A 20,842-nucleotide genomic window follows, 5' to 3' on the forward strand; every position below is an offset into this window, starting at 1 on the left:
GACCCTGTGAACAATCGAAAAAATTGTGACACCATAAATTTACGTGATTCGGTCAAGATCGACCTACGTCTATGGAGCACACCACAATTCACTTAAAAATCGCCGCAAAGAAACACATTTCTCTCAACTTCTCTCTTCCTCTCTTTTCTTCTCTATACATATCAACTCTCCACAGCTCCTCTATTTATAGGTAGTTGATCATCAATTACAATTAATTACAATAAATTAAAATTGAGAAGTTTCATTCATTTAAATTAAATGGCGGATAACAACTTACAATCTTCAGCTTGCAACGCATCTCTAACTCAACTCACGCGTCTCTAGCTCCAGCACAATAAAATCTTAATACGAAATTGTATTAGATTTTTTTTAAAAAAGATTGGCACAATTAATCCTTCCAAAATTAGTAAATTTTATGATTTTTAACCCTTTATTTAGTAGGGAGAATAAGTTGCATTACAAGGTGTAAAGCTCCCAACGTATCCACCACTCGCAACAGAGAATCAAGCATTTCGATCATTGACGAATCAACGATTGTTTCTTCGCTTCTGTTATTCTGCGATCCTTACTAAGAACGCGGTAAAGAGGAGACTTTGATTGAAGTCTTTCAATAGGGTCTTGGTTAGGATCTTCTGAGGAGTTCCCAATCCCCGCGTAGAGTTCTTCTGATCCAATCTTCTTCGAGTGTTTAAGGTTTCGAAGATGGAGAAGGTGATGGGAATTTTGAAGCCGAAAACGAACCCACAACAGCAATTAAGAGATTGGCAGCGTCGTCTGCGCCAAGAGTGTCGTTCCATCGATCGCCAAATTCGAGGCAATCAACCGTACTCTCTTAACCCCATCCGTTCGCATTATATAAAAATCTCTTTTTAATTTTAGGTTCATTTTTTTTGTTGCATTTTTCTGGGTTTCTTTTTCCCTATTGTTTGAATTTAGTTAATGAATTTGAGTTTTAGATTATGGGTTATTTGGGTCATATGTTTGTGAGCAATTCTGATCAAGCTGATTGTTGTTGGTTTTATTCATTTATTATTTTATCCCCTCAGATATACAGAGAGAGGAGAAAAATGTGCAGAAAGCAATTAGAGAAGCTGCTAAGAGGAACGACATGGTCTCCGCCAAGGTATGGACAAAAACCCTTCCTTCCCAGCTCCCTTCGTCTCCCCTTTCTCCCGCTCACCCCCCCTCCCCTCCCCCCAAAAAAAAAAAAATTTTTTTTTTTGAACTAGTTTTACAATCTTATGCTGCCGCTAAGGGATCTGTGTTGATTTTTTTGGGGGGAAAATTTATAGAAAACTCCTGCGTGGTTTGCCTTCAAATTGAGGGGGCCAAACTCTCATATGCTTTTCAAAATTGTCTCCTCATCACCTTGGGTTGGACCACATGTGCCCTCTTAACTGTCCACTTTGACAAGAATTTGGCTGTCGCCTCACCCTTCATTTGTTAGACGTGCTGAATGCAATGTCATCACTGACAAGATCATAAGTGACTGTGCAGAGCATTTTGTTTGACATGCTGCAGAACATGAGAGCGTTCACTGTGACTAATGAAACCACACACTGCCCCCTTTTTTAAAGTCAAAGAGATGGTTTTTGTAACTCTCCCTTTTTGGGGAGAATATGAGCATTGAGCATGAAATTTTCTTGAAACTACACTTTGATGGGCTTGTATATGTAGTTTCATGAAGTTTTGGTATGTTGGAAAATTTTTAATTGACACACAGAAAATAAGTTGGGTTTATTTAGTTCATCATTATTCTCAAGCTTCTTTGTTTCACCTTGCTTTGCTAATGGTAAATTCTACGCCTACCTTTTTGTCACGGTCCCACATCGGATGTGTACTAGGAGATCTTGGGCTTATAGGGATGGTTTGGGCTCCAACTATGTGAGGCACCTTTTATAGGACAAACCCATGAGGTCATTGGGTCAAAGCGGACAATAGTTGGACCCAAGATCTTTACATTTGGTATCAGAGCCACCCTAGGGGTACTATTATGTAAGTGGATCTTACATAGAGGTGTAAGCCACTTTGACAAGGGATCATTCGGGAGAGCACGCCATGGTCCCACATTGGATGTGTACTATGAAATCTTGGGCTTATAAAGATGGTTTGAACTCCAACTATGTGAGGCACCTTTTATAGGAAAAACCCATAAGGCTAGTGGGTCAAAGCGGACAATACCTCACTAGAGTTGGGCCCAAGTTCGTTACACTTTCTTGTGTATGTCTGACATTTGCATGTTAGAAGGAAATGCGTAGTGTCAATGTCCTATTCCTAGTAGATTTTTTGCACTGAGTTGACTTGGTCAGCCAAGATATGATATTAATTGTAATCACGTAACAAGATCAGCATAGATGATTGAACCACTTTCATCAGCAACAATGCTTATTGTAATGGATGTGGTTTAATCTAGATTGATGGATATCATGATTACCATTTAATTAAAATATTCTCTCTTTCCTTACTAGTTTAAAGTTTAGTGCCTTACATGTAATTTTTATTTTTTATCCTCTTAGTTTTCAATTTCTGTCTCTAATATTTATTTCAGGCACTGGCCAAAGAAATTGTGAGATCTAGAAAAACTGTGAACCGTCTTCATGAAAATAAGGCACAATTGAACTCAATATCAATGCACCTTGGGGAAAGTGTTGGTATGGTACCTCAAAATTCTGAACTCATCATTTGCATCTATATGATCACTAGTTGTTACTAATGAATTGAGTGATCACTGGATATAATTTTGGTATTTCACTGCTATTTATTAAAGTAGTGTAGTTACCTGTTTTCTTTTGTGGAAATGAATTGGACTACGAAGAAAAATCTGAAATTAGTTTATTATCCTTGTTTGTTGCTATTTTACCTTGAAGTGACATATTGATGACACTGAGATTCTTAAGCAGATAAAACTTTTTTACTTTAGTTTATCACTATGAGAAAAAGAAATTTGAATGAACAGGGAATTGATTGTGGGGCTAAAGCGGCATGACTGAATTGGGCTGGTGCTTTTGATGTTTTATGACTGGGATAATCCTTTAAACTTAAGAAAATTCTTTGGCATTTTAAGACAAGCACAGATAACTGTGTAAATACTTGAGCAATCTGATGTTAATGTTAGCGAAGATGGTGTGATGGATGAGTAGCTCAGCCAGAGTTGATGGAATAAGAGCTAAAAAAAGCAATGATTTAGGATGTGGGATATTATGCAACACTGATAAATCAAATGAGTAGTTTTTAAGTAGTATGACACAAACTTGGTAGGAGCTTGTTCAAAAATAAATTAGGCATTCCCTCATTTGTGTAACCAATGTTCTCTTTATTAATAAACCATTATGGTGAACCCATGTGATGCATGTGAAGAAATTATTAATAACTCACTAATTGAAGTCAGACACAAAAAAAGTCACCTGTCCAGTTCCTAATTCATTCAGCAAGGTTGTAATAGGCAAGATATTAAAATTTTTAAATGCTAAAAAAAATAAGATAGAAGTAATTAATGATGATAATTTAAAGATAGATCAATAATATTCTCCGTCCCATATTGCATGGACAAGGAAATGAGTATTTTAAACTGTCTATTAGATGTTTGGCAGTTGGCATGCCTTTTATCATGTGTCCAAAAAAAATTTACTGATTATTATTTTGATGAGATTGCGGGCATATCCAGAGAATAGCTGACAGAGTCATGAAAGAATTAATAAAAAAAAACATGGAGTTGATCGGCATTTTCTTTTTAATTTATTGTGTGTTTTCTTCTATTATGTGTTTTCTTCTAACTTCAATGTTGGGTTATCTTATTTTTTAAAATTAATCATTTTCCCCCAATGCTTTGAATGTTTGGAATTCAGTTAAATTGTTCTTAAATTATTTTTAATATTTGTGTTTTGATTTTGCAGCAATTGCCCGTACAGTTGGGCATTTGTCAAAGAGTGCGGAGGTCATGAAACTTGTAAATAATCTCATGAAGGCCCCAGAGATGGCTATCACAATGCAAGAATTCAGCAAAGAGATGACCAAGGTATTTTTAATATTGAAGTTCTTTTTAACACAACAAAAAGAAAAATAAAAGAATTTTATTCATTAAAAGAAAAAAGGAAATAACAATGCGGCTGTAGTCTTCTTGGGGCATAGATTATAGAATTTTAGCTTGCTTTGCATTTTATTAGTGTTTAGAATACAACAACAACATCAAAACCAAACCTTAGTCCCACTAAGTGGAGTCGGTTATATCAATCCTTTTCTGCCAATTTATGCTATCATGGACCATTTCTTTTGATAGATTCAAGGATATTAAATTCTTACTCACCATCTCCTCACAAGTTATTTTAGGTCTACCCCTACCCCTTCTATTGCCCCCCACAGTAACTAAGTCACTCTTCCTCACAGGTGCACTATAAGGTCTACGTTGCAAGTGTCCATACCATCTGAGTCGTCCCTCCCTTATCATATCTTTTATAGGAGCTACACTTAACTTACCACGAATATGTTCATTCCTTAATTTATATTTCAATGTTATACCACTCATCCATCTAAGCATTCTCATCTCGGCAACTTTAACTTTTTGGATATTATGTTTCTTCGTCACCCAACATTCCGATCCATATAGCATAGCTGGTCTTATAGCTGTTCTATAAAACTTCCCTTTCAATTTTAAAGGTATTCTACGATCACATAGCACACTTGAAACACTTTTCCATTTTAACCAACCTGCTTTAATTCTATGCATTACATTATCTTCAATTTCTCCTTCAGCTTGCATAATAGATTCAAGGTATCGAAATCTACAAGTGCTATTTATTTTTTCATCATCAAGTTTAACTTTGTCTCCAATATTCCTCCTATCATTACTAAAATTACATTTCATATATTCTGTTTTATTTCTACTTATCCTAAAACCTCTAGATAAGCTCCATAATTCTAACTCAACCTCTACTCCATCCCTAGTTTCGTCAATTAATACAATATCATCTGCAAACAACATACACCATGAAATCTCCTTTTGAATACTTTTAGTCAATTGGTCCATCATTAAAGTAAAAAGATAAGGATTCAAAGCAGATCCTTGATGTACACCTATGGCGATTGAAATTCTCTAGTTTCTCCATCTATAGTCCTTACATTAGTCATTACTCCGTCGTACATATCCTTAATGACATCGGTATACCTACAATATACGCCCTTTTTTTCTAAAACCCACCATAGAACTTCCCTAGGTATCCTATCATATGGTTTCTCAAGGTCAATAAATATCATATGCAAGTCCCTCTTCTTTTCCCTAAACTTTTCCATTAATCTTCTTAAAAGATAAATAGCTTCTATGGTAGATCTCCCAGCCATAAAACCAAATTGATTTTCTGAGATTTTCGTTTCTAACCTTAATCTTTGTTCAACTACCCTTTCTCATAGTTTCATCGTATGACTCATAAGTTTAATTCCACGATAGTTATTACAATTTTGAATATCTCCTTTATTTTTGTATATAGGTATTAAAGTGTTTTTCCTCTATTCATCTGACATTTTCTTAGTTTTTACAATTGTATTAAATAAATTAGTTAACCATATAATTCCGTTATCATCTAAGCATTTCCAAACTTCAATTAGGATGTTATTTGGTCCCATAGCTTTTCCATTTTTCATCTTTTTTAGTGCAAACTTAACTTCATTAACTCTAATTTTGCGAATAAATCTTTTATTTTTAGTCTTTTCCTCATTTGACAATTTTAAGTTTAAGCCTTCTATTTGGTTTTCGTTAAACAACTTACTAAAGTAACTTCGCCATCTTTTTTTAATATCTTCGTCCTTAACCAAGACAATATCATCCTCACTTTTTATTCATTTTACATTTCCTAAGTCCTTGCTCTTCCTTTCTCTATCTTTAGTAAGTTTAAATATATCTCTTTCCCCGTCTTTTGTACCTACTCTATCATACAAACTATTAAATGATCTATATTTAGCTTCACTAACAGTCCTTTTTGCATCTTTTCCTGCCTCCTTATATTTTTCGAAGTTATCTCTGTTTCTACATTTTTGCCACGTTTTATACCTAATTCTTTTTGTCTTTATGATTTTTTGTACATCTTTATCCCACCACCAATTCTCTTTGCTATTCGAGGATCTTCCCCTTGATTCACCTAAAATCTCTTTTGCTATCTTTTTAATAGAGCTAGCTAATCTATTCCAAAGAATATTTGTATCTATCCCATCCTCTAAGGTCCAATCCTCATCTTTGATCATTTTATCTTTAAATTTTATTATATTTTCTCCTTTTAGGTTCCACCATCTAGTTCTCATACACTGGTTTATTTTATCCTTTTTCTTCCATTTTTTAATACATATATCTAACACTAAGACTCTATGTTGTGTAGTTAGGCTTCACCTGGAATAACAATGTTTAGAATGTTTCTCATTAATCTTTTGTTTTTTTTTTTGTGGGGGATAAGTGTTAATCTTTATATGTTGACACCACTTTGTGGAGCCAAGGTGTTTGCTTTCATAAGAATGCATGAAAAAAGGGTCTATTCTTGCTGTCATTTTGTTGTTATTGTGTCTTTTATGCGGTTTAGCTTTGTGTTATGGGTAAATGTTACTGTAGATTATTTTTTTGTTTACTATTGTGTATGAAAGATTTTTATTTTTTTGATAGCAAAAAAATAATTTTTTTAGAAGGAAAGACAGAAATTCAACTAAAAAAGAAAAAAAAAAAAAAGGAAAAAGGGAGAACTAGGCATCCTCCATAAGCTGCAGATAAATTAAGAAAGGAAATAAAAATAATAAACTACTGGCGCCTATTATGACAGAACAGCTCCTTCATAATTAATGGAGCTTCTAAATTAATCCAATTTCATTTATCCGTTTCTTAGCTCAGATTTTCTCTTTGTTGTCTATTTGACCTTTTCGATCACATGGATAAATAATTATACAGCCATCTTATTTTACAAATATTGTGATTATTTATCTCCCTGTTTCATTGCCCTTCTTAGCCAAATGCTGTTCAGAGGACTCACCTGCCTACCAAAGAGCAACGGATGGAAAGAAGAACCGACATCCACCCTCCCAATCTGGATTTCCTCATCTTTTATAATATTAGCACCTTTCCAAAAAAAATGAAATTTCAGAAACACAAGACCCCTTATTCAAACACAGAGTTCTCATCAGAGCTGTACTGTGCTTGTAAGTTATCCAAAAGTAAATCCTCATCACCCCCCCTAATATTCTCAAAATCATGTTCCTCTTCAGACTCATTGCCCACATCAATAGCCCCAGTATCATCAGCAGACCATCCTCTCTTCACCTCCTCAATTGAATTAAGAATAACCACTATCATCATTCATCTAGAAACTTCTGGACATTCTTAACAAGATTCTTTCCTTTTGTAAATAGTGAAACTGCTCTTTTCTCCAACCTAAATTTCCTTTGAAGTAGCTCGATCGAAATCAACATCATAAATTACCCATTGTGCTTAAATTTCTATCTTCTCCAACCAAGAGCAATCACCATTGAAGGGTAATTTTTCTTCGGTAAGAGAACACTTTAACTGGTCCAAATCCAATACAGTGTTGTGTTGGCCCAATTCCAATCTATATGTGGGAGTGGGTCCACAAACCCACATTCAAGGTTTTATAATTCAATTTCAACTAAAATTCTGGAGCTTAAAAATTATGAAACATTCAATGTAAATATTGATGTCAATCTTAGTTTGAAAAATGATGAAAGTTTGCAGTAAAACATTAAGAAACTTTAAGAACTATTAATAGGCGCTATAATACAAGATTTATGGCCAAAATGTTGGAAACATAACACAATCAATGACAAAGTGCTGTAACTGTTAAAAAAATAACAATAGTAAATATGTTTAATTAATATAAATGAAATTTAATGATCACTTTGATTTTGCTTGTGCAAAACAACTAATTTAGGCATGAAAGGTTGAATAAAATGTCGCTATATCTAAGTTCAATTTTGTATAAATTTTCTCATTTTCATTTCACAGGAAAAAAGCATAAAAATTCAAATGTCTTTGAGCTGTCATTTGTATCCTTCTTAATGATCTTTATTTAAAAAAAAAAAAACTGAAAATCTTGGGGGACAAAAATTTCAATATAAAGGCTCTTGAATATAAAATTTCAATTTTAAGGAAATTTGTTCGAGTTCTTTGAAAATTTCAGATTTCGATAAATTTTGGATGACTTCTGGAAATTTTTTAAGGCAGAAATTGACTGCTCTTTCAATTTCAAGGGTGATCTCAATGAAAATTTCAACAATGTCCTAGAAATTTTTAAGATCATACCCACGCAAACCTTTTCCTTCCACTCCATAGCGCCCTTGAAACCTTAGCCGTTTGGTGCCATGCCGAACCTGAGATATCACAGCCATTCCGTCGCCCTTTGAGCCATCTCTGCCTTCTTCTCTATTTGTCAACCTCTTCAACAAATAAAACAACCTCCTACCATTCTTAGGCTGATTTTGACGTCACTTAGGGTAACCATCATGTTCACACTCGCCACATCCTTGAGCAAATCCGCAAATGCCATCCAACAATCTATATTCTGCCAATCAGGATAAGAAATTGCATATTTTTACCCGAGACTGGTTCCCTCTCCAAGAAAAACCTTTGCCTGAACTCCAACGGGATCTCAACTATTAATAACAAATCATTCAAAGTTCCTTTTCTCTACAGCTTCTCTAATCCATCTTGCCCAACTGACAAACAATTGTATATTCATTTCATTGCTGTATCTGTAACCCTGATCCATCAATTCAAATGCTTCTCTGTCTCCACAGTGAGATCATAACCTGCTTCATTCACCCTACCCAAGCACATAATCGAGGGATTTCCTTCTGCTTGAAACTCTGTATAGATCTGGAAGGACCTATCTTCCATGTTTTTTTTTTTTTAATTGAGCCTGTTGCTGGGGGGAACCTGGGGTTGGGTAGAGATTTTAAGGATTTTTTTTTTTTAAAAAATTTTTCTTAATGTGTGCAACTATGCTCTGGGCTTTTCTGTTGTGTGAAAATTGTGGATACACTAACAATCTTCAATATGTAGGATTGATATTTAACCAGCACATTCTTTATGCTGCAACTTCAGTGATTGAACAATTTTCTTATTGCATACCACCCCCCTTTTTTTTCAAATTTTTTGTGAGGTGATATAGGAAGTGAAATGTCATGCATTGAAATTGAATGAAATGTGGGTCTTAGTGAATGAAAGGTCAAGGCCCATCAGAAAAGCTAAGACAAATGGAAATAAATTCTCTTATTCTTAAATTGTCATTGTTATGTTTTCCTTAAGTTAAAAGAATGGGTGCGAGTTTAAAGGTTCTCTTTTTTAATCCCGTTTTTTAAATAGGAAAATTAAATGATCCTGCATGCTCATATGAAATATGAACCTATAACCAACAAAATTATGGAGCAAATGTTATACCACCTAAGAATATCTAAAACCCATTGCAGATTGTATGGCTGGGCTTCACCGAGTATCAAAAGGGCAACCATTTGGTTCTTTTTCTTTTTTGGATTCCATACTTAAAAGGAACTGTTTAAGTAGGGATGTTGGAGACTTCATTGCAAAATTGCCATAGCTGGTGGTTGACTTTTTGTACTGCTTGACCATTGGATGAAAATCCTTTAAGGTTTTACTTATATGGTGATTGTTTGTACTGCTTGACTGCAGGGTGAAAAGCCTTTGAGATTTAACTTATATTTTAAGATATTTTTTTTTCTTTTTTAATAAAAGGGTTTGTTTTTAAATTAGGTTATGAGAAAGCATATGATAGAGTAAGTTGAAGCTTCTTGGATAAAGTCTTTGCAAGAAAGGGTTTTGGTGAGCATTGGCGTCATTGGATTTGGGGCTGTCTATCGATCATGTGGTTCTTGGTGATTGTTAATGGTGAACCCAAATCATGGTTTAGTGGTTCTAGGGGCATTAGACGAGATTATTCATTATCCCCTTTTTTATTTGTTCTTGTAGCTGATGTGTTGAGCAAGATGGTGGATAGGGCTGTGGAGTGGGGACTAGTTAGAGGCTTAGAAGTAGGGAGAGAGGGTGTGGTGGTATCCCACCTCTAGTTTGCTGTGATTTCATTTTCTTCCTTGATGATCATAGTCCTTCTTTCAGAACAACTTTGGGTATTCTCCAAATCTTTGAGATGGTGTCTGTCCTCAAAATTAATATGGGAAAGAATGGTTTAGCAGCTTTGAATGTACTCAAGGAGCCAGTCAGGGAGGGGGCCACTGAAGTGGGGATTGGCCTTTGAATTACTTAGGGTTCCTTTGGTTTTTTATTTTTTATTTTTTTGTTTGGGGGGGGGGGGGGCGATCCCAGAGCAGCGAAATTTTGGAATCCAATGGTGGAAAGGGTTATGGAGAGGTTAGATGGGTGGAAGGGGGCTCTCTTCTCTTTAGAGGAAAGAATTACTCTGATTTAGGCTTGTCTTTCTAGCATCCTGCTTTATTTTCTGTCTGTTTTTAAGATTATGGGGATTGTTAGTGAACTTGAGAAAATTGTGGGAGACTTTCTGTGGTCTGGCATTGGGGTTTCATAAGGATCACTTAATTATATGGGGTGAGGTCTGTAGGCCTAAGGAGGGAGGGCTGGGTCTAGGTAAGTTGGTGTCTAAAAACACCACCCTTTTAGCTGAGTAGTTATGATGCTTCCCTTTAGAAGAATCTTCCCTTTGAGAGTTGCAAGAAATAAATTTGGGTTGGATGCGAATGGGTGGGATACCAACATTAATTTAGGATGTTCTTTGGGGAGTCTGTGGAGGTCTATTTCTTAGATTTATCCTTCCCTTACTCTTCACCATGAACTTGTGGTGGGGAGGGGGTCACGTATCTGCTTCTGGAAAGACCCTTGGCTGTGTAATGTAGTTTTGTCCACTTCTTTCCTTTGTCTCTTTCGAATGAGTGCTGAGCAAAATAGATCCGTATCTTTTTTGGTTGGGGATTTGAATAGTCCTATGGTTTCTTGGAATCTCCGTTTTAGGAGACCTCTTAATGATAGGGAGATGGAGGAGTTGTCTTCTTTGTTATCTTTATTGAACGGAAGTAATCTTTCGTTAGAGTGGGATGTTTCTTCTTGGTCCTTGGATTAGTCAGGAGTGTATTCTTGCTAATCTTTTTTGAATTCTTGATCTGTTCTAATTCTTTATTTCCGCTTTTTCCTATTATATGGAAGGCCAATACTCCCTATAAAATTAAGGCTTTCACTTGTTTGGTTGTGCTTGATAAAATAAATACTAACAACTTGTTGCAAATCAGAAGACCTTTGAAGGCTCTTTCTCCCAATGCTCGTGTGTTCTGTTTCAAGAACTTTGAGACAGCTTCTCATCTCCTTTTACACTGTGATTTTGCTTGGAGGATTTGAAATAAGCTGTTTTTTATTGTGGGAGAGAGTTGGTTATGCTCTCCATCGGTGGAAGACTTACTAGCCATTTCTTTTACTAGTTTTGGTAGAAGGAAGGATAGGGCAGCTTTATGGAGGTGTGGCTTGTTTGCAGATTTATGGGAGGTCATGTATGGGATGTAATGGGCTGGTAGTTTAAGGGAAAAAATTAATTTGGCTGGTCTGGGATAGAATTCAATATTTAGCATCACTGTGGCACATTGGATCTGGGTTTTTTCAGAGAAAATAGTTTTCAGGAGATTCAAAGAGATTGGAGGAATGTGCTGCCTTCTCTATTTTCTTCTCTTTCTGTAGGTTTTAATTGTTTTTTTCTGGTTTGTTCCAGATTTTCTTTTGGAGATGTCTCATTCTCCCTCTTGTAATTTTTTCTCTTATTAATGTAAATTTTTTTTGCTAAAAAAAATAATAAAAGAACAGAAAATGTATTAAATAGAGAGGAGAAGTTACAACCTAAGTGGGGGGACAGGAAGTCTACAAAAAACTGAATATCAAAAGTCAAAGCAAAATAAAAAAGAAAACTCTCTGCTGTATTTCACTGAGCACCTCATATTAGCTAATTCCTTCTAACCCTTGTTCGCTATATTTTTGCCACCATCCAGATACACTTTGTTTCCTCCAGGATCAGACAGCTTTAAATCCATCTTATCCATTAATTTTGAGCTTCTAAATCCTTCATAGGAATCTCCTCCACAGGTGTGGGCAGGATTCATTCCTTATTTTGTTATTTATTATCTAAATCATCATCCTCAAAAGTAGAAACCTCCTCCAATCCTTCCAATGGGGATGGATGTGAATATGATAAATCCCCAAGTACATCATAAGAATCAGAAACATATCCATATTGTTCCCAAATCTCATCCAAAAGAAACCTCCCCTCACAATCAAACTTGCCACAGTCCTCGCTATCATTATCTGAGAACAACAACCCCACCCCCCCCCCTCCCAAAAAAAAAAAAAAAAATCTTTATATCCGAATACTAACCCTCCTTAGATCTTTGGCAGTCTCACCATAGTGCTATCTCTTCTCTTCATATATTTCCCTCATTTCTGCACCCATGTAAGCCGCCTTCTGACGAGCATAAACCTTTTGGCCCTTAAATTTATCATAATTGATTTCTGTACCACCAGGTTTTCCCCCAAACCACATCTTCTCTATTATTCTTGTCGATACCAGCTTCTAAATCCTTTTTAGTCATCACTAAGGATTTACTTAAGTTCTATCCTCTGCACGGGATTGCTCTTTCACTTAAACCAAACTTCCGGAATTAATGGAATTCACAACTAGCTTTCACTTTCTCTTGTCCTTCAAGGCTGTTTGGACAGAATTCTCATTCCACTGATGAGAAGATAGCTGTCTGCTTTTTCTCCAGCTGTGAAACAGATGGTGGACCATGGGCCTGAGTCAAACTTTTGGGCTTGGATGCTACTGGTTCGTACTTGCTGGGCCTGAGATGAACATTGGGCTTGCTTCAGAGAATCGTTTTTAAAATATGGCTGAGAACCTTGACACAATTTAGATAATGGGCCTGAGATGGAGGCTCTTATACTTTATAGTACCTTGGCCTTGTTACATAGCTGAGCTGATATTTTAGACCAATCCAGGCCTAACCCTGAAGACTCCCAAGTTGCCCAACAATAGGCTCAAATATAACACAATAGAGATGGATGCAGGCCCAGATCACTTAACCTTCAAGCCCTGGGTATCCTCCTGCCAAACCATAGCTGCCTCTGTAGAAGGCTGAGAACCAGCCTCTTCTTGTTGTTGATCTGGCTGTGCCATGTCAGCTCCAAATGTGCACCATGCTTAACACAAAGTTGCTTTTTCCCTTGCAGTGCGACTTCCTTCTAAGATTGTGGTGCTTGCTGCTCTGCCCTAGAAATTCCAGCCACTTTATAGCTATCTTCCTTAATTGAGTCCACCACCAACAGATCAAGCTCTCTCACTAAACTCTGCCCGCCTTCATCACAAACACTGCCTGGGAAGAAAATGGAAAACCTTTTCCAATTCCAACCCAACCCTAATTCCAAATACTTATTAATCTAACCATCATCCAATAATCCACCTCCCCATACCTTGTTTTGCAAGAGAAACAAGAAGATTTTCATGCAAACCTATTTGGGTTTTTGCTTCAAACTATGGCTCCATTTCTTTCCTGCCCAATCTTTTTGGGCAAGAAGATTTCTGAGTCAAGGCTTTCTATTTGGTATTTTAGTTTTTATTTGACTGTGTAATTAACTTGTTATTTTTATTTGCTTTTCTATTTCGTGCCTAAAATTTCAAAAGTAGTTAAGTAAACTAGATTTGGGCACCTTATGTATGCTTTGTGGTTCCTTCTTGTGTATCATGGAAGTGTGCCTATAAATAATATAGAAGGCTGGCTTGGAAAGTAAAAATTTAAGTTAGGTAATAGGTTGTGGAAGAATAGTTTCAGGGTGTTGGGAAGCGATCACAGGAAGTTAAAAGGAGAGAGTTGATATAAGGAACAAATCCCTGACTAGAATGTTAACAAGAGAGAGAGAGAGAGAGAGAGAGAGAGAGAGTAAAAAAGGAAGAGCAATAGAGATAAAATACTCAGCCAAGAAGTGGTCTTCTAGAATCAAAATCCAAGGAAAATAAAGAATGTATCCCTGATTTTCATTACAAGTAAACTGGACTGCTTCATTACATCGATTACAATCCCTTATGTAGTAAAAAACCCTAAGGTTGCATTTGGTTTGTGAAATGGAATAGCTATTATGTAAAGTATTAGCTGACAAAAAAACATGACACTATTCTAAGGCAAGTGGACATAAAAAAATTGGTTCAATTGCAACCTGGTATGCTACATGTAATTATTGCCCAGTCTTCCCATGGAAATGTCTATTCCTAATCTATTCTTTCATTGGAAGAACTTTATTTATTTATTTATTTTACACATGAATTGCTTTAGAATAACACCAATTTTTAATATGTAAAATATCATATTCATTCATAGAAAATGTAGTAGCTATCCATTCCTACTCTATTCCATTTTGTGAACCAAATTTGACATGATAAGAAAGATGAACCCTTACCCTTGATTCCTTGAAATAGGTTTAATCTCAGCCGTCCAATATAACTTAAAGAAAGAGCTAAAAGACAGAAAAACATCTAAAAATATGCTTACTAAGGTAATGTGAGCTGTTGCATAAGCAGTGCTGTCTTTTCATACTGCCACGTCGCCAAGCAGTAATTTAAAAAGAAATTAGATTTTGATCCTGCATTAACAGTGGAGCACTTATTGGCATCAGCATGTGTTCTAATTGATTTATTACCCTTTAACCGCCACCTTACATAAATAGTATACAATGGTACTTATTTATTATTTATTTATTTTGAGAGAGGTGTTTGGCAAGGAAACAGAGGGGAGAGCAAGAGGGAAAGCCCCTTGATAGTATCATAAAAGAAACACCTTCTTCCCAGAGAACAAGAGGGGTATCTTCTTTATAGTAGTATGGAAGAAACCCAGGGAGATTCCCCTTAATAGTATCGTCAAAGAAGCCCTTTTGTTCTTTGGTGCCTTATTTAAGTGGACATTGTTTACTTTGAGAGGTCTCCTTACTTTGAGAGGCCTTCTTGTGTTGGTAAATATTGGCTGCGTTTTGCAGCTCTGATTGGTGATCTGTTGCCTAGTGAGAATTCTCTTAAATCTGGCATCCTATCTTTTTTAGGGAAAGTTCACAGGACATCAGTGTATGAACTCTCAAGTTTGCCTGCTACAAATTTGTGCTGATTAAATTAGTTTCTTATCTGAATTCCTTTTTTTTTGATCAAAATGGGTGAATATATTGATCAAAGAATATAGCCACTGTACAAGGGGGGAGAACCCCTATCATGAAAGAAAATACACGGTAACCCGGGCATACCCAGGGGCCAAACTGGCCATCCAAAAGTAAACATCCAAAGTATAAGCTAATTCATACTCATAAGTTCTCTAGTTAACAGAATACAAGTCATATTTGTCAAAAACAATTCTAAAGACATGTCTTTGGATCACCCTCACCAAGTCCCCATGAGATATGTCAACCCCTTCAAATTTCTTCCTGTTCCTAAAATGCCACAAAAAGTACACAGTAGTAGCAAGTCCAACTCTCCTTCCCACTGCCTGGAATCCAGTTCCTTTAACCTCTTTGTGGAGCCATTTAACAGCAGCTTTCAAAGAAGTCATAGCTCTTTTCAGTCCCAGCCACTCTCTAATCTGATTCCATACCATTAATGAAAATTTACACTGAAAAAAAAGGTGGTCGCATGTCTCAACTTCCTCACGGAAAAGCACACAGGCATGATCAACATCATCACCAACAAGTTTGTCATTCGTGTACAACTTCCCATTTAATCCCAGCCAAAGAATGAATGCATATTTGGGTGTGCATCCACTCTTCCAGATTTCCTTCACCCAAAGAACCTTAATTCCTTTAGTTCTCCAAAAGTCATAACACTCTCGGGACCTATTAGCCAAGTCCCAGCGAGACAATAGTCTGATAGCCTCCTCAGTACCTCCACACTGTTGCAGCCACAAGCATTTGATTTCCACCATCTTCTTAAAAAGTGGAGAGTCACATTGTTTAGATGTAATTCCCCAAATATTAGACTCTGAAAGGTAAATCTGGTGTATCCATTTTGTCCATAGCGAATCCTTCTTCGAATGAACATTCCAAAGAGCTTTCGTAAGAAGAGTAAGGTTCCACGCATTCAAGTCGAACACTCCCAATCCTCCTTCAGATTTAGGGAGGCAGACTTCCCTCCAAGAAACCATGGGTTTCCTTTTCCCACCCCACAGGAACACCCTACAGAGTTTCACTATCTGCTCAAGAACATTTTTTGGAATAGGAAATATGGCAAGCCAGAAGCATTCCACACCCTGGATTACTGAGTCAATTAACTCCAATCTTCCTGCATATGAAAGTGTCTGTCCAGGCCAACCTTTAAACAGGTTATCAATTCTACCCACCAATGGAGCATAATGAGCACAATTTAGTCTAGAAGCAGCTAACGGAATACCCAAATATCTGAAAGGAAAGGTCCCATTACTCATCCCAGATAACTGTAGCAGATCTTCCAAGTCCTGCTCCTTCACTCCAGCATGGAACATGTTTGATTTCAGCCAGTTTGCAGATAACCCAGAGCAGCAAGCAAACAACTTCAGACATTCCTTGCTATTCAGTGAAGTAACTCTCAGAGAATGTAGTTGCACATCCTTTGTTCCATAAATATTTTTTTGAGTTGGTCATTTCCGCTAAATCTACTGTTAGTAGATGCAGAACATGACTTTAAAGCCAGGACTTAAATTCTGATTTTGACAAAAAATTCAATGTTACAAAAATATGGAAATTTCAATGTTGATGCTAATTTTGATTTTGATTTTAAAAAAATCATAGAAATTACTAGTGAAGCATCGAATTCTTATGAAACTTCAGAAATTGTTAACAAAAATAATAATGCAAGATTTAGGACTAAGATATTATAAAGTACATAAATGACATGTATATGTTATATAAAATGCAGTAAACATATTCAGTTGATTTAATTCATAAATTAGCCAAGTATGATTTATTATACAAGTACAGATAATTTATAAATGATCAATAAAATGTGGAAGCTAATATCTAACTTTAACTTTTCATTCAATTTCAAAAAAATTGAAAGCTATCGTTCTTATCCTTCTTGTATGGATCTTTAGTTTCAATAGATAAGAAGATTGATTACAAGAGAAATTTCTATTTGTGTTTCGAACATCAAACTTTAATTTTGAGGAGAGCATTGTTTTAAATAAAGGCGGTGACCATTACGTAACGCTGTTACGTAATGGTTTTTGGGGTTACTGATCCAGTTACACACCGCGAAATCTGTGGGAAGAAAAATCATGGCTGTAACGGCCATTACGGACCGCGACTGTTATGTAACCTCTACAGGACTGTTACACCACAAAATTTATTTTATTGTTTACTTTTTCTTCTCATTTTTCTCTCTTTTATAAATCATTCTCAATATACCATGTGGCGAGAGGGAAAAAGATCATAATGAGGATGACAATGATATAAAATTTACTATTTCTTTAAATACTCACAAAAGATGCATTAATTAATAATTTAAAAATATTAACTTGTTAGGAAAATATTTTTATTTTGATGATATTAGTAATGTGATATTTATGTTCTATATTTTTCAACTTCAATCTTCTTTCTTTTCTAGCTATTTTATATTTGTATTATTCGTATGTCTTATGTATCTAATATATTAATGGAATGTATAATGTATTTTTTTTTATTAATTAATTTAGCACACAACAATTTATCACAGATAAGAACAATGAGAAGTATAAATACACGCACATACGTAATTTTTCTATCAATGGTGGTTTAAAACAAATGTAAACTTGTTGCCCTTACCAAATAACTTAGTCGAACTAATGGATCCAAAATACACTAAAACTCTTCCTAAGAAGGGGTAAAAGCTTAAAACATGCAAGTATGCTAATATGTACAAAGTTATGCGTGCTTCAAAAAAATTCACGGCTGTTACACCCGCTTCCCGTTAATTAACATCTGCTACCCCACATCTCATTACACACGTTGCCTTTGCGTTACGCTACCCGCTACCGCGATTTAAAACCATATGGAGGAAAGTTTATATTATAGTTAAAATGTAGACAAATTTTGCTGAAATTTTGAGATTTCAGTAATTTTGGATTAGTTTAAATTAGATGGAAATTGATTGCCATTTTGATTTTGAGGACAGTGGAAAGTAGAAATTTTGACAATTACACATAAATTTAAGGCCATGCTTAAAAGTAACTGGCAAAAGTTCAGAGAAGAAAATGCAGCTATATATGAAGTTGATTTGCCACTCAGTGAATTTTCCATCTCAAATGGGAAAAATCAAGTTTCTCTAGTCTAAAAAATCTGATGGCTCTAACAGTATATTGGTCTAATCAGAACTATTTTTTGCTGTTCCAGTGTAGGGTACAACAGTCTATACTAATAATAATCCAAGCAAGGCTTAATGAAGCAATTAATGCTCCATTATTTGTTGACTAATTTACATCCATGCTTCCCGTTAACCATAACAATTGAATTAAGTCTTTAAAGTTCATTTGTTATGGTTAGCATTGTAGAGCTCCAACTCTCTTAACAATTCAAATCCTTTTTCACTGTTTCTTTTTGTTTAGAATCTTATTGGTTGCCAAACTGTAGAGATCATATCTTATCTAGAGTTGTCTTGCCATTGTGGCGCATTAGACTTGAATGAAATCATCCTAATTACCAGTTTACTGAGCCTATATTGCCCAGGACTAATGCATCCTGGATGACTTTCCCTTCTCTTGTTCAAATGGATTCTGTATTTAAAAATTAGAGAGAAGATAAATATTTTCCTGGATGACTTTCCCTTTTTTTCAGATGGATTCTGTATTTAAAAATTAGAGAGAAGATAGATATTTTCCATTGGTTGCCATAAGGAAATAAAATTAGTTCCCCTAAAATCCTAGTGCAAATCACGGTTTTAAAAATGATGGCATGGTTAGTGTAACGGTTATTCTTGTGGCCATCACGGATGTTATGTTAAAGGTAAGGGACACTACATCCACAAATTCATTTTTACATTAGCAAACTTGATGAAAACATATACTCACATGTTTAATCTCAGAATCCTACATGTTAAGGTTTTAAATGATATATATATATATATATATATATATATATATATTTTTTTTTTGTAGTTATTGGTGGTGAAGGGATTGCATTTAAACTAAGAAATCGTTAATATAACAAAACAAGAAATCTAGAATCTTCATTTTTCATACAATCGCACAAGGCATCAGCGTAGAACGTGTTTTTTTAATAATCAGATTAGGTGTAAAAAGACATTTCAAAACAAGATTGAAGAAACTTACGATATATATCATCTTAAACAAAAGAAAAAATGGATTTATTTGAAGGTTAGCTGTCAAAGAAATAAAAACTGAATTAAGTAATTTTTGTGTTTGTGTTGGCTCTTTCAGTGATCTCTTTATATTACAGCAGTTGCTTGTCTGTTCCATTAACATGTAAAAAGGTGATAGATTGGCTTTCCCTCCCCTTGCAATACTCTGTGGGATGACTAAATATAAAATAGAAAGACATATAGTTGTTGAAATACTTTGAAACCTAACACAATTTTCTGAATAATTCGGATATAAGATGTTGTTGCTTATGTTGTATAGCTGTGCAAGGGACACCTACTTTTCCAATTCCAACAGACATTACATGTTTCTATTTGTGGCTGTAGGCAGGGGTGATTGAAGAGATTGTGAGTGATGCTGTTGATACGGCACTGGATTCAGAAGATATAGAAGACGAGATTGAAGAGGAAGTTGATAAGGTATTGACAGCCATAGCTGGTGAGACGGCTGCAGAGCTTCCAGAAGCCGTCAGAAAGGAAAGAGTAAAACAACCCGCCCAGACAGCGGAAGGTGCCCAGGAGGTATGTGAAATGCAACTGAGCCCAATATTTCTATTTGAAGAAAAGAAGATAAAAGGACGTTGTATTACTCTCCTACTTGGTTCTAGCATTGACTTGAAATTACATGGGAAAATGATCATTTGAATTTTATAGGAGGAAGACGATGAGGAGGAACTTGAAGAAATTAGGGCCCGACTTGCCAAGGTCAGGTCGTAACTTCAGTCTGCACTCCCAACCTCTTCCCTTGACATCAAGGGGAAAGCAGGCGCATTGTGGCATGCATTCAAGCAGCTGATGAAGCAAAACCTAATTTCCTCTCTTAAATAAAGAGGAGAAAGAACGCATATGTATTATATTGAAATCTGCATTTCCCACAAGTGATGTTATTAGTGCAAAAGCTGGTTGCATGCGCCATGGTTTGTGTTATATTGAACTCAGCATTGTCTGTAAATTCTGACGTTATTTGTGTAATATTTGTTTGCAGGCCATAGTTTGTGGTGCTAATCCTCACCCTTCTTGTGTTATGACCCTCTGACTATGAGAAATTTAAAGCCTGAAAGTCACGTTTAGTTTGGAAGAATTTGATAGTTATTATGAGAAAATGTGTTCTTAGCATAAAGCAAATAATAATTCAAAAATTGTTTTGAATCCTTAGTAAGAATTAGATAAAGAATAATGTAGCATTAAAAAAATACTAATGCCAAAAATTAATTTTAAATTAGCTAAAATAAAATATATTTGGTTAATTATTTTAATGAACCCAATAAATAATGGGCTTCATTAATAAAAAAAAAAAAAAAATTATTGGGCTTGCAACAAAGTTGGCCCATTTTTTAAATTTTACGAAGGACACGCGTCAAGATATCCAAGTTTCTAGGGTTTCCATACAACCCTAATTTTACCTATAAATATTCTCTATGTTTTCTCTATAGGGAGGAGAAAAAAAAACGAAAAAAAAAAAAAGACTTGACTTGGGAGAAAAA

General features: G+C 35.4%; 1 protein-coding gene across 2 annotated transcripts; it reads left to right on the plus strand.

The window, feature by feature from the left end:
- The first annotated feature begins 284 nt into the window (after positions 1-284).
- LOC131147588 (vacuolar protein sorting-associated protein 24 homolog 1-like) lies at positions 285-20,369 on the plus strand. 2 transcript variants are annotated; one of them, XM_058097080.1, is made up of 7 exons: positions 285-579; positions 694-814; positions 1,047-1,123; positions 2,549-2,651; positions 3,894-4,015; positions 19,686-19,880; positions 20,013-20,369. In XM_058097080.1, the coding sequence occupies exons 2-7, from the start codon at positions 703-705 to the stop codon at positions 20,073-20,075; spliced, it is 672 nt and encodes a 223-aa protein (XP_057953063.1). In that variant the 5' UTR covers positions 285-579; positions 694-702; the 3' UTR covers positions 20,076-20,369. The 2 variants fall into 2 exon arrangements, with proteins under 2 accessions (XP_057953063.1, XP_057953061.1); XM_058097078.1 differs by having other exon boundaries at positions 451-579; positions 19,686-20,369.
- Positions 20,370-20,842: the final 473 nt, after the last annotated feature.

The sequence above is a fragment of the Malania oleifera genome, chromosome 2 (assembly GCF_029873635.1).
Source record: "Malania oleifera isolate guangnan ecotype guangnan chromosome 2, ASM2987363v1, whole genome shotgun sequence".
Lineage (NCBI taxonomy): Eukaryota > Viridiplantae > Streptophyta > Magnoliopsida > Santalales > Ximeniaceae > Malania > Malania oleifera.